At 36.0% G+C, this 14,855-nt stretch overlaps 2 protein-coding genes across 2 annotated transcripts in view; both read right to left on the reverse strand.

Annotated features, from left to right (window-relative positions):
* Positions 1-3,273: 3,273 nt before the first annotated feature.
* Positions 3,274-14,855, reverse strand: part of LOC149791851 (glycerol-3-phosphate dehydrogenase [NAD(+)], cytoplasmic-like) — a 49,906-nt gene continuing 38,324 nt past the window's right edge. Inside the window, exon 9 of the mRNA XM_089970359.1 lies at positions 3,274-13,783. Within this exon, the coding sequence (XP_089826485.1) occupies positions 13,687-13,783 (97 nt within the window). The 3' untranslated portion in view covers positions 3,274-13,686. The remainder of the gene's footprint in view (positions 13,784-14,855) is intronic.
* LOC149791852 (protein CFDP2-like) lies at positions 8,195-8,593 on the reverse strand. Its single transcript, XM_089969483.1, has one exon. The coding sequence runs from the start codon at positions 8,591-8,593 to the stop codon at positions 8,195-8,197; it is 399 nt and encodes a 132-aa protein (XP_089825609.1).

Below are 14,855 nucleotides of genomic sequence, written 5' to 3' on the forward strand. Positions count from 1 at the left end.
CCTACAAAAACGTCCAAGACCTTCTTTTGTGGATTTATTTGCCCTTTCATTAACCTTGAATTTAATTGGACGATGCAGTCAGCAGTACATAGAGCAAATCATATTTCTGTAAGAAAATTTAAGGTTTTGCCTGGCTTTAAGTATAGAAAAGAATCCAAAAGATTAAATTTGTTATTTTAGAAGTTTCATAGTAGTTAAAACAAACCAAAATAATGTGTACAAACAAAAAAGCCCATCATCTTTTGAATGATTTTGAAAAGCAGTCATGTAAATGTTTTTTAATTTTTTATTTTCTTTTAATAACAGTGACAATATTTGACAGCAGACTCACAGACTTGGTACATATTTAAAAAAAACCCCTTAATTCCAGGTATCTTTTTATCAAATTTTTTTGAGCTGTCTCTTTAGAAGTCATTGAAATGCTTTCTCATCTTATAGTAATGGTGGTAATATTTGATGGTGGATTAGCCAAATTTGTACTAAGTTGAAAGGCCTTGAAGGGTCATATTACAAGTTCATTTGGCTTTATGTACAGGTGAGCTCAAAATACCTAAGCAAAATGAAAGGGTTGGTTGTTGTTGTTCTAGGGTTTAACGCCATTTTTCAGCACAAGATAGGTTATACATGGCGGCCAGTATAATTGGTGTAGGAAGAACCCTGGAAAACACAGGGAAGAACCACCGACCCACGAGAAACTACTGACAGGCTTTCGCATGTACCCACGCTAGCTGATCCTTTGACTTGAACCCACGCAGACAGAGGTGAGATGGCAGTGATCTGGAACGGTGAGCGCTTTAGACCATTCTGCCACTTAGGGCCCCCGAAAGGGTTGAATTAATCAACTTGAGAAAATGGCTTACCACTTGTGTTGACCCTTTACAACTTAAATATTTTGTTTTAGGATGCAAAAGACTCCAGTGCGTGTTATGAGACACTGCCAGTGAAATAAGTATGGTCCATTCACAGTAATAGTAAATTTGTTGCCCTTATTGGACTGTTGCAGGGAACATTAGACAAATTTAATTTAAAAACACACTAGCTGAAAAATGTTTGCCATTACTGCAATTCTTTCAGCAAATACCAAATGAATTATCACTGCTGAGGAGATTGGTAAATTACAATTTGGTATGGGATTGGTTGTTGTTGTTGTTGTTGTAGGGTTTAATGCCTTTTTTCAGCACACCATAGACTATACATGGCGGCCAGTATTAATGGTGGAGGAAGAACCTGGGAAATCCCTGGAAAGAACCTCGAGAAGTTACTGGCAAGCTTTCTCACATACCCACATTGGCCGAATCCAAGACTCGAACCTACACACACAGAGGTGAGATGGCAGTGATCCGTAACGGAGAGCACTTTAGACCACTCGGGGCCCCAGAGATTGGTAAATTACAATTGGTACAAGATTGGTAAATTACTATTTGGTATGAGATTAGTAAAGTACAATTTTGTATGAGATTGGTAAATTACAGTTGGTACGAGATTGGTTAATTACTATTTGGTATGAGAGTGGTAAATTACAAGTAGATATGAGAGTGGTAAATTACAAGTAGTAATGAGATTGGTAAATTACAGTTGGTACAAGATTGGTAAATTACTATTTGTTATGAGAATGGTAAATTACAAGTAGGTATGAGAGTGGTAAATTACAAGTAGGTATGAGAGCACAAGATTGGTAAATTACTATTTATTATGAGAGTGGTAAATTACAAGTAGGTATGAGAGTGGTAAGTTGCAAATTGGTACCAAAATGTATTTTTTCATCATAAAAAGATAGTCTTAATACTATCAAAATGTTTCATGAGTTAAAAAAAATAAAAGCTAAATAATGAGCATGCAATGAGCTAAATTGAAAAGTTTGCAGGATTTTAATCAAAGCTGATGTACCATAAAGTGAGCTGGGTTATGTCCCTGATAAGAGTTGGTCATGTCTCTATGAAGTTCACATGATACTGATCCAAGCTCACTATGTCCCAATGAAGCTTACAGGATACTGATCCAAGTTGATTATGCCTTTATGAAGCTTACAGGATACTGATCAGAGTTGGTTAAGTCTTTATGAAGCTTACAGGATAATGATCCAAGTTGGTTGTCTTTATGAAGTTTACAAGATACTGATCAGAGTTGGTTGTCTTTATGAAGCTTACAGGATACTGATCCAAGTTGGTTGTCTTTATGAAGCTTACAAGATACTGATCAGAGTTGGTTGTCTTTATGAAGTTTACAGGATACTGATCAGAGTTGGTTAAGTCTTTATGAAGCTTACATGATACTGATCAGAGTTGGTTGTCTTTATGAAGCTTAAAGGATACTGATCAGAGTTGATTAAGTCCTTATGAAGCTTACATGATACTGATCAGAGTTGGTTAAGTCTTTGTGAAGCTTACAGGATACTGATCCAAGTTGATCAAGTCTTTATGAAGCTTACAGGATACTGATCAGAATTGATTAAGTCTTTATAAAACTTACAAGATACTGATCAGAGATGGTTAAGTCTTTATGAAGCTTACAGGATACTGATCCAAGTTGATCAAGTCTTTATGAAGCTTACAGGATACTGATCAGAATTGATTAAGTCTTTATGAAACTTACAAGATACTGATCAGAGATGGTTAAGTCTTTATGAAGCTTACAAGATACTGATCAGAGTTGGTTAAGTCTTTATGAAGCTTACATGATACTGATCCAAGTTGATCAAGTCTTTATGAAACTTACAGGATACTGATCAGAGTTGATCAAGTCTTTATGAAGCTTACAAGATACTGATCAGAGTTGGTTAAGTCTTTATGAAGCTTACAGGATACTGATCCAAGTTGATCAAGTCTTGATGAAACTTACAGGATACTGATCAGAGTTGATCAAGTCTTTATGAAGCTTACAAAACACTGATCAGAGTTGGTTGTCTTTATGAAGCTTACAGGATACTGATCAAAGTTGATCAAGTCTTTATGAAACTTACAGGATACTGATCAGAGTTGATCAAGTCTTTATGAAGCTTACAAGATACTGATCAGAGTTGGTTAAGTCTTTATGAAGCTTACAGGATACTAATCCAAGTTGGTTGTCTTTATGAAGCTTACAAGATACTGATCAGAACTGGTTATGTCTTTATGAAGCTTACATGATACTGATCCAAGCTGATTATGTCCCTATGAAGTCTGTCCTTAATAACAGTGCAAAAGAAATGTTTAACCAATCTCAATGTCAATATCTAGCTGTATATTATCCTGACATTTAAACATGCAAGTAAAATACACAGTGAATAACAAAATCTTGGATTGGTATATATTTTATTGCAAAACTTGACATCAAATAAAAATCTAATGCATACAAGAATACATAACAGAAAATGATAACAACATGAAAGATTTACTGCTGCCTATATTTTAGGCATGAAAACAATATGTAGCTGACCAATAAATCTCATAAAAGTCGAATCTCATCAAATGACCAACTCAAAACAAAAATCACACAGCCAAAGAAGACTAGAATACTGAATGCACTAAAGAAAGATTTTGCCGATTTACTATTGTTGTATAACCTGGCATTTTCTGCTCTTCTCAAGGAAATAATGAAAGCTAAAGTTCAAAATTTGAAATATCCAATTAAATCCTTAGGAATAAAATATTTACTTGTTAATTTGCAGACAAAATCTTTATTACATTTTAGATGCAATCATGCTCACTTGTGTAACAAATATTATAGCAAAAAAATAGGAATTTAAAAAAAACTGAAATATAGGACAATTACATGACATTTTCCAAATTTTTAGGTAACTAAAAGACACCAAAATTAATATTTTTCCAATGCAAAACAAAAAGATAAAAATACACAACTGAATCTATGCAAAGCTAAGACTTCTCACCTTGCATCTGTCCACCATGCCTCTCATTTATTACAAATAAGGTCGAAAATTTCAAAAATTCACTTCCATGGTATAGCATAACAATAAAAGCTGAAAGCATCCAAACTTTGGGAAATAAAGTTAAATTTTCTAAAATATAGGACTTTTTGTAGGATCCTATATTTTCTGCATGAATTATAAGATGAATAAAATCATGAAATTGTAGAAAATATCCATCCTTTTTCATGAAATTGTAGAAATAATCCATCGTTTTTCATGAAATTGTAGAAAATATCCATCCTTTTTCATGAAATTGTAGAAAATTTCCATCCTTTTTTAATGAAATTGTAGAAAATATCCATCCTTTTTGAAAACAAGAATCCCTGAAAGGACTGATGCTCTACTGAGTGAAAAGAATTTCCAGGAATTAAAGATATGAACATTTCTTCCTTTTAACCCTTTACTTCATGCAAGCCACTTTGGATGCCTGTACTCCATTCTCATGGAAGTACAAGTAGATACCTCTTCTTCATTTACATGGAAGTACGTTTGGATGCCTCTAGTAAAAAATAAGCCATTCTGAGCAGGTATTCATTGTGCCACCTTCAGGGAAAACCCCTTATTAGAGGGTCACTGAGATAAATGACCATTATGTCAGATCAGATGGTTGCTATTTAATGTCTAGTCGTAATCTTCCATTCAAAGTAACTGGGTTGGTTTCTCCACTCTCCAAAATGAAGGCAGCGGATTTCATCTCATTCAGTACAGTCTTGAGTTTGGATGATTAGAATTATGACTATGAAAGCTTCAATAAATCAGACAGAGGTTATGATGTTGATATAGGCAGCAGCAATGTTTAATAATTTGTCAAATACACGATTTATTGATGTAGACACAAACCAAGAACCAGAAGACTGAGTTTGAGAAATGTCAGCTACGGTTGGTCATACAGCTTCATTCACTGGCCTGACAGTGAATGAGTTATGTCAGGAACTTACAGGACATAAAAATTTCTTCAATGAAAAATAATTATTAAAAAAAATAAAGATTAGATTTTACTCTTAAATCTTTCTATTCACAATATATGTGTTCCAATAATGTAAAATGGTTAAAATTGAAGTTGAACTTAACATGTACTACACTGCTATAAATTCAACAGGCAGGCCTGTGTGTATCAAGTAAAACAGGTGACAAGTGTTCTATTTATAGCACAATGCACTGAGTGACCCTGGTACGTCTATATAAATATAAACTCCCTTCATAGCAACTATAAGGAGAAAGGTTAACTGCTGATTGTTGAAACCACCTATGATATTCTTCAGTGCTAGCAACATTTGCAAATCAGCTGCTGTGGTGGACATACTGGATGTCAGATTGGCACCGTTTTCATTTTGGACCAAGTAGATAATGTACATTTTTCTGGTCAAAACCGTATGTTATAATGATCATCCATTCAGGGAAGTAGTTGCAACAAAATCTGTATGATTGCTGTTGCAGCAGCCATATTTGCTGTATGACTGACATTTTTCATTTAGCACCAACTAGGTATTATAAGAAGTCAGTTGTTGAAAATCCCATGTTGATATAGCCATCCAGAGACAACTGTATTTTCAAGATGAACACCATGGTGCCCATATTGAAGGTTAGTCATTTTCATAAAGGACCAAGTAAACACCATATGAACTTCTTTGATGAAAACCCTATGTCAAATAACTTTCCCTTTAAGAGGAGTAGCTAAAACAAAGATATAAGAGTGACCACATATTTTATGTCATATGATCACCAATTTAATGTACAAGCAACAAAACATAAGAAGTCTTTTAGAGAAAACCCCATGATGATAGGACTATCCAGTAAGTAATGATAAGATTTTCAAGATGGACACTGTAGATGTCATACTGGATATGTGAGCAGGACCATTTTAATGTTGGGTCAAATAGACCATAGGATGAATGTGTGTATAAAGTTTAAGGGCAATTCTCCCAAGTAGTTTAGAAGGAGTAGCAATAATAAATTTGTGCTTACCGACAAACACTGGACAACAAATGAAGGATGCTGTGCTGGCCACACTGGACTGCAGATCAACACCATTTTTGTTTAGGATCAAGTAAACATTATAAGAAGTCTTTTAGTTACAACTCCATACTGATATGACCACCCATTCAGAAGGAGTGGTGATAGCAAAATTTTCTAGATGGCTGCCACGGTGGCCATACTGGCTCTCAGATCGGCACAATTGTCAGAAAAGATGAACTAGACATCATAACAAGTCTTTTAGGAAAACTTCCATGTTGATATCATCCTCATCATCAATCCTGTAGTCTGCTAGACTGCACAAGAACGAACAACCAGCTTCCTCTATTCTTCTTGATTTTCTGTCTTTCTCAGTGAGTCGCTCAATGTCAAACACTCTTGAATGTTATCTTCCTACCTCTTTCTTTGCCTGCTTCTCTTTGTTCTTCTTTGTACAGTGCCTTACAGGATTGTCTTGGCAAGTCCTGATGATCATGAGACAAGCCCGTACCACTGCAGTTTATGCTTTTTCACTGTGATCAGGTCATCATGAGGCCCAATGGCTTGTCTTATCATCTGCCATATTTCTTCATTGGTGACATGGTCTTTGTATGTAATGCCAAGGATTTTTTTTAAACATCTCATCTCTGTGGCCTGTATCCTTTTTCTATGTCAGCTGTTTTAGTCCTTGATTTGTAGGCATAGGGACATATTTCGATCACCAGTGAGTACATCAGTCTGACCTTTGAACTGAGTGTGATGTTCTTGTCGTTCCAGATGGGCTTGTTTTTCAGCACTGCTGTTATCTGAACAATCCTGGAGAGTACTTCAGGCTTCGATCTTTCATCTGTTACAGCTGCCCCCAAATACTTGAAGCTGTGGACTGTTTCTAGCTTCGTACCTTGGACCCTGAAGTCAGTGCTGATGCCCTTGATGTTGTTGGTCATCATTTTGGTCTTCTCTGCACTGATTTCCATGCCGTAGGATGCATAGGTTTTGTCGAGGCTCTCTACTAATTCTTGCTCGTTTCCTGCTAGTCCATCAATGTCATTGGCAAAATGTAAGTTGGTGATTGTTCTGCCTCTGATGCTGACCGTTCAGTCATGCTTTTCAAGAGCGTCAGCCATGATTCTCTCCAGAAAGATTTTGAATAGTGTGGAAGAAAGCAGAGTCTTCTCTGACTCCAACTGTCGTTCTGAACCAGTCCCCTATGCTGCCATCGAAGTATGCTGCACTGGTGGCCTTGTCATAGAGGTGCTCTATTACTCTGATGAGGTTGGCATTTATGTTGTACAATCTTATGCTTGCCACAAGGTTGCATGCTCTACCCTGTCAAATGCCTTCCTGAAATATACAAAGACATGGTGGTACAGATCTCGCTGGTGTTGGAGGCACTTCTCACACAATATCCTGAGGTTGAAGATCTGCTGTGCTCTGCTTTGAACCAAGCCTGCTCCTTGGCAATGATCTTTTCAGCCTGTGGCTTTAGTCTGTTCAGCAGTATCCTTAACATGACTTTGCTTAGATGGCTTATAAGACTGATTGGACACTGGTTTTGACACTGTTGCAAGTTGCCTTTCTTGGGGAGGGAGATGATCAGTGAGTGGGTCCATGGCAATGGCCATAATCTTGTTTGCCAGATCTTGTTGCAGATGTTTGTGAGGGCGCTAATCATTGCTTCTCCCCCAGCTTGGATAAGTTCTGCTGGGATGTTGTCCACTCCTGCTGACTTCCTCTTTTTCAGCAATCTCACTGCAGCTTCTACTTCTTCATGATAGGGTGGTTGTCGTCGTCAGTTGCTGGAGGGACATTCAGTATCTCTGGATCTATTGTGGCTCGGTGGTTGTAAAGTTCTGCGCAGTACTCTATCCATCTTTCCAGAATATTTTTTTCTTCTGTGAGGCAGTTTCCGGCTTTGTCCTGTAAAGAGGTAACCCGCCGTTTTTTTGTGCTTGTTAGAACTTGGACCAGTTGGTATGCTTTCCTGCTGTTGTTCCTTTTCAAGTTTCCCTCAGTGTCTTTGGACTGTTCTTCTATCCAGTTCTCTTTTGCTTTTTTCATGCTTTTCTTTACTGCTCTACCCCTTCTGTATTGTTCTTTTTCTTCTTCGGTTCCCTCCTCGTCACACAGGTTCATGACCTCAGCTGTGACCCAGGGCTTCTTGACTGGGCGATGTCTACCAAGGATCTCGCTGGCTGTTTCAATCGTTGCTGTATGATGGTGATCAACGTGTTCATGTCGGTATTGTTAGCATTGAAGATGGTGAGTGGTACAAATTTTCCACCAATCATTGCCTGAAAGGCTTTTGTTACTTCGGGATCCTTCAATTTCTCGAGATCAAATTTTATTCTTGTGTGACTCTTTCTTGATCTTTAGATGTAGCCTGAAGGTCATAATCACCAGATCATGGTCACTTCCTATGTCTGCTTTGGGAAAGCTTCTAGTCTTGGCAATGTTTACACTTGACCGTATGCACCTCTTCACCATGATGTAGTCAATCTGACTGTGATGGTCTCTGCTTCGGCTGTCCCATGTCCACCTTCTGGATACTTTGTGTTGGCCGAAGGTGTTTGCCAACATAAGGTCATTGTAACTAGCGAATTCCAGGAGGCTCAGTCTTCTCTTGTTCATCTGTACATTGCAGCAGCGCCCAGATGCTAATTTCCAGTTCATGCATGTGTCCTCGCATATATTGGCATTCCAATCGCCTGGCACAACCAGAATGTCTTTCTTCATTGTTTTATCCACAACTTCTCATAGCTGGTGGTAGAAGTCTTCCACATCATGTCCTCAGAATCTGATGTTGAGGCTTATTCCTGTATATTGATGATGTTGAATGGAGTTGCCCTGGGCGATGGGCAAGTCATCTAGCCTTGCATGGGAAGGTAGATGCTCCTGTCCTCCATGAGTCTTCCAGCTATGGATAAATAGTGTGATGTTAACATGGAATTGCTGGGATGAAGAACTTTTGAGACGAAGTCAACGGCCAAGCAGAAAGGCTGCCACACAGCTCAATGGCTACGTGTTCATGACCAAGACGAGCCACCAAGTTGGAGGAAATCAGGCCTGGAGAGGGTTGGGCTCCACCAGGCAGCAGCTACCCTAGACACATCACATGAATAATGACAACCATTACCCATCCCATACCAGCTCGGTTGCTGCCTGGTTCAGCATGGGCTGCACCTTCCGTCTTGCACCAGGGTGGAGGTGGAAAGTATATGACTGGTGCTCAGAGCAGCAAGATTCATGTCAGGAACAATATCATCATTGGCTCCTGGAATGTGAGAAAACTGAGAGCAAAAGGAAAGCTCGAGCAGCTTACATATAAATGAACAGATACCGCTGGAACATCCTAGGACTCTGTGAGATACGATGAAAGAACACTAGAGAAACAACTACTTTGGAAGGCCACAAACTATACTTCAGTGGTAGAGAAGACAAAGATGAGCAGGGAGCTGGCCTCCTTGTACACAAGGACAGTGTGAGTACTGTCATGGGATGTCGGCCAGTCTCCAGCTGGCTCATCACCATGTTGATATAGTCATTCATTTGGGAAGAGTAGCAATAACAAGGTTTTCAAGGTGTGAGGGAACATTTTCATCTAGGACTAACAAGACCATGGAATGAATGTCTGTCTATAGTTTCATAGCAATCATAAGAGTAGTTTAGGTAAGGTAGTAATAACAATCTTGTGCTTACGGAATAAACAGATATCAGATGACTGACAATGCACAACAGACCAGCCCATAAGCTCTGGTCTGTGACAAGTAGAGATAAAAAAAGCTTTAATTATATCTTTATAAATTAACTAGCTTGTTAAAATAACTGTAGACATTGGTTGAAATAAAAAATAAATGGTAAAAATTGGTAAAAATGTAATATTTATAACAAACCAATGTACCTGGAAATAATATAGGTTTGAAAAGTTCCAACAATATGGAACATTAAACAGGGATCAATGGGGCAAACTTAAGTAGTTTGATATTTATAATCATGTTCATTATATAACAAAATCTCAAAATTCCTACATATATTCTAAAATAAATCTTTCAAGATCTTTTCAACTCTAAACAAAGAATTTATCAAATATTCTGAGAAAGAATATTTATGTAATCAACTTTTATGAGGATTTTTTTATTGTTTGAAGTAATGCACAGAAGCAATCAAACATTATCAAGTACAGTAACCACTCTGAATCTAAAAATTTGCTCATAGGATTAGAATCTTGAGTTTTGTCCCTTTAAAAAACTGCTATTAATAGAAACACAAACTAGTCTTAGTAAAGAAGAGTAGACAGCATGACAGGCTGGAAGATGGATTCCTCCAATTCATCAGAAATTAAAAAGAAATCAAACTGAATATTGATTTATTAACAGATGAACAAAAAACCATATCATAATACATAAAAAATTTCTCTATACACTAAAGGTCTTAAGTTAACAAAAATATAAAAAAAAAAAAAAAGAACGGTATAAATGCAATTATGCAATATAAAAGAGATGCATTTTGCATTGGCCTGCAGTAATCATTTTACAATTCAGTTATAATAAGTGGTGAGCAGTTAAGGAAAAACAAGCCTTTTTTCCTTGTAAAAGAACAGCAAAGAATTATGCAATATACAAAGTAACTACATATAATATGGCTAAATTTTAGGAGGTTAAAGATTAACATATAATGTATAAATAATGTCCCATCATGTTTATGTACAAGTTACATGTCAAAGGATTTAGTTCTCTTTGTCTACAATGACAGTTCTCTACACTGGAGGTAATCATTCTCTCCCAATATGGTCACACCAAACAATCCATTTTTGATACTGATATAACCCAGATGTGGTAAAGATACACAACACATGCATGGTGTAAAATTAATCAATCTATTTGCATCATAGTCAAAACACCCAATGTTGCCAATGTTAGCAACTGTAACTAATATTGCTAACATTAGCTAATTTAACCAACTGGGTCACTCAGTCCACAAAATGAATGGACTAAATATGCGCAATATTATGGTATAAAAGAAATAATTGCATCTGTGGTAACATCTTGCTTTTTCTCAAGTCAGTACAGAATTACTTTTCCTTTTTTCTTTTTTTGCAACAGAAGACATTCTATTTATTACTTCCCACCTCTAAAATTCCAGTAGATATGTGTGCAATTAAATGAATTAAAAATTTGTGAAGCTGAGTTGTAATAATGTCCAGAATTCATGTTTCAGTTTAGATTGCTTCTTTCTATCTGCATGATAAATCTAAAATTTCAACCTAAAACATCAAACACTGAACATGTTTTTTTTTATATAAATAAATTTGTGGGGGGTTAAATCCGTTTTTCCGCATGATTAAGCTATACACGAAGGCTAGTACATTTAGCGGAGCAAGGATCATAGAAACTACTGGCAAGCTTTCTCACATATCCATGTCGTTCGAGTCAAGACTCGAACTCGTGGGAACAGGTGTAATGTTTGAGTGATCTATAAAGGCTAATGCTTCAGACCACATGGTTACCATGGTCCCATTTATAAATGTCCATAATGGTAATCTCCCCATGTCAAACATTTCCTGGCGGTGAGTATTTTGGTGACCTTAGATCAGGCTTGTCAAGCATACAGCACATCAGTCTCATTAGTTCATCCTGCAGACCAGGTCTCTTGTTAGAGGCAAATTTGTAAAACTGTCATAGTTCATGATACCTATAGTTTCAGTTAAGTATATTTATATTAAATCTACCTGAAATAGCAAATGAATTTGACACCACTGCCCTAGATTGTTTCTATAGTCAGCAGATCGATCCTCTCACATGAGTTAACAAAAAACTTACAACAATAAAAAGAATAACAAAATTATGGAGAATGCATACAACCAAGCCAATTTCAAAACAAACATTAAAATGTAATCTTGTTATTTGAGTTTCCTTGACTGTATTTTCACTTATAAAAATGTACAAGGTGCACAAATTGTCTGAAATAATCTAAATGCAAAACTTAACCAAGATAGGGCAGCCAGATGGGCAACTGTAACACTGTATGTCATTGCAGCTATTAGATGACTAAATGCAGCAGAACCATTTTATAACAAAGCTAAAATGATCAAAAATATTTGTTAATTATAAACACACACATAGAATGGTTAAATAATGGAAAAAGACTACTATGTCATAAATTGGACTTGCATAAGAATTTTGCAAAAACCTACAAATGTACTGTATCTTCACTGGCTATGAAGGATTTTGTTCCATGTTGATTTGTGCACATGTAAAATGTGGCTGGTATAAAAAAACAATGAAAACACAATACACTTATGGATAATGAAAGCAATGGGTTCAAATAATTATGCAATTATTGTGCAATATATCTGCAAGACTTCTGGGTAAGCAAACATAATTACCTAAAGATCATTCTCCATGTAAGGGAATCAAACTTAATAACAAATGTAATTTTTTTAAATGTCTATATAACAAAATGCAAATATTGCTGAGATGGACGTTTGCTTCTAACTTTGTTATTTTCCAGGTATCTAGGCACAAGGAGACTGCAGGAATTTATCAATGGGTCCTGGGCCCATCATTTTTGAAAAAAAAAAAGACAATTTCGGAAAGAAAATTATATGAGTAAATGCTAACACAAAAAGGAAAGCAAATATTTCAGGTGGTTGTGTGAATTCTCCAATCACCTGCTTGATTGAGATGATTTGGAGCTGCTCAATGTTTTTCTTTATTGAAAAAAATACAGTGTCAAGAATATATCTGCCTTTGTTCAATGAAAGCTGATACTTTCTACCTTAACTTTGTTTTCCATTTGTTCTGATTCAGCTAAGAGAAGCACTTTGCTTTCACTCTTCAATACTTATAAATGCTTACAAGAGAGCAAGCAGACTGGTCTCAAATTCAAAACGCAAAGTGCTATGTAACTGATCTTTCCACTTATAACTTTTGTTTTTGTAATTTGGGGATCAGAGGTAGAAAACTTAATTAAACTTGGACCAAAGATTTAATTCAAGTTGATAAAAATATTCATTCTTTGTAGTTTTAATTACATTCTTTGGGTTTTTTTTTTTTGGGGGGGGGTCACAGATAGCACCCAAATCATGCAATTAGAATTACTCAGAGTATTCACATGACTGAGGGCAGTGTTATAAAATTTTACTATATAATAATTTAGTAAGAGTATCCAATGTCACGCTGTCAATAATGTTTGACATGAGCCATAAGCATTCTCCTGCATGTTGTACAAGGTTTCTAATGAAGGTGTTCTCATTGCTATGGAATGCATCCTATGAGGGCTGCATTGCCAGCCAATATTTCTTAATCTAGTATCCTTGGAAATGTGCAACTTGCAGAGACTGTAAGCTTAATTACTTCTCTCTCTGTCATGTAGTTATCACATTTAATTTTACTCATATACTCTGTTAGACAATTTCTGGCCCATAACACTATTGTCTCTGACACCAATACAATTATGAAATAGGAAACAAAGGCGGCATAACATAAAATATCACCAATCAGAGATTAAATGATGTTATGCATGCATATGAGTTTTCATAATGAATAATCAACCAATTGAATTGATTTTTGCAAGTCATAAGTATTTCCATGATTGTGGGTTATAGAATACAGGCTTTCAGATGCAGCCTTGTGTGTGGGGCAAATAGGTCACACATGTAGTAACATCAAAATCTGAGATTAGCAATGCTTGTCAAACTTTTATGGTTCACAATATCTAATGATGGTGAAGGAACAAAACATAGTGGTGGTGACTGTTGACTGAACATCATTATTTTCTGAGTATAGGAGATCTTGTCCTTGTATGACCCTTTTGCTGACAGGCTTTCACTACAGATGCTCTGGATGATTCCGCAGACACTCTATAAATTCCCTTGGATCCATTTCTCTTTTACAGATCTGGTGTATAGCAGTAAACAATGGAAACCTGTAATAAATAAGAAAAATATGTGATTTTATTTTACCCAAAAGAATCTACAAATGTTATAATGGAAATATGAGTACTTGTAAACTGACCTAATGCAAAACTTGACTGGATGGGTGTAGGCAGGTATGGGTGTATGGACAAGCCCACTTCAGTGGAGCAGTAAACAAAAATAAGAAGTGGGTTTGGGTCTGGGATAACTAACAATATTTCTTCTGCCTATTAGCCAATACTGGAACAGTTAGCCATGAAATACGAATATGCATGATGCCTTCTGTTCAAATTTTTTCCAAATGCTGGTGATTTCATTAGTTATGAAAATAAATGTATCGAGGTTTTGCCTAGATTTTGTATATTCATCAATATTTGATGCAACTTAGCATCATCTTGTTCAATTGGTGAAAGGCTCCAATATCAGGCTGCTTTTGAAATAAAGTTGGGTTTATGTTTTTCTACTTTTGTTAACAACACCCATATCTGACGAAGGAACAGCAAAACTTGTATAAATCTGAAAAAGTTCAAATTCGATCCAAGTATGTACAGTATTTTAAAAAAAAGAAATTATTAAATGTTTTCCTATTTTTAGTAACAGCTGCCATATTTTACATCAGATTTTTATCATCTGTAAATACTTAAAAGGCTTTGAAGCATGAATGTTTTCTGTGAAATTTGGTAAAAACTGTGTTTATTGGTTTTTCAAAAGAAGCCATTGAACGTATTTTCCACATAATTCATGTTGAATTACAAATTAGCATCACTTGTAAATATTTGAAAACACTTATTACAAAAATGTTTTGTCAAATTTAGTAAATTGAACAGTACTATAAATTGATTATTATTCGTTGGGTAACTGTTTTGTAGTTTTTGTCGGCCACCACTATTTATATCGCTGAGAAACATATATTAGGATATGTTGATGGATGATGAGGAACAGTGAAAACTGACTTGATCATGATTGAATTTACAAGCAAAGTTTCATAATTTTTGTTAATAAGGTCCATACGAAAGTGTGACCTCGCTATAGCATGCTCCATTATAACACAAATTTGGATATAACACGGCTGTGGTGTGGCTT

The sequence above is a fragment of the Sinohyriopsis cumingii genome, chromosome 9, assembly GCF_028554795.1.
Source record: "Sinohyriopsis cumingii isolate HCF-2022 chromosome 9, ASM2855479v2, whole genome shotgun sequence".
NCBI classification, from domain to species: domain Eukaryota; kingdom Metazoa; phylum Mollusca; class Bivalvia; order Unionida; family Unionidae; genus Sinohyriopsis; species Sinohyriopsis cumingii.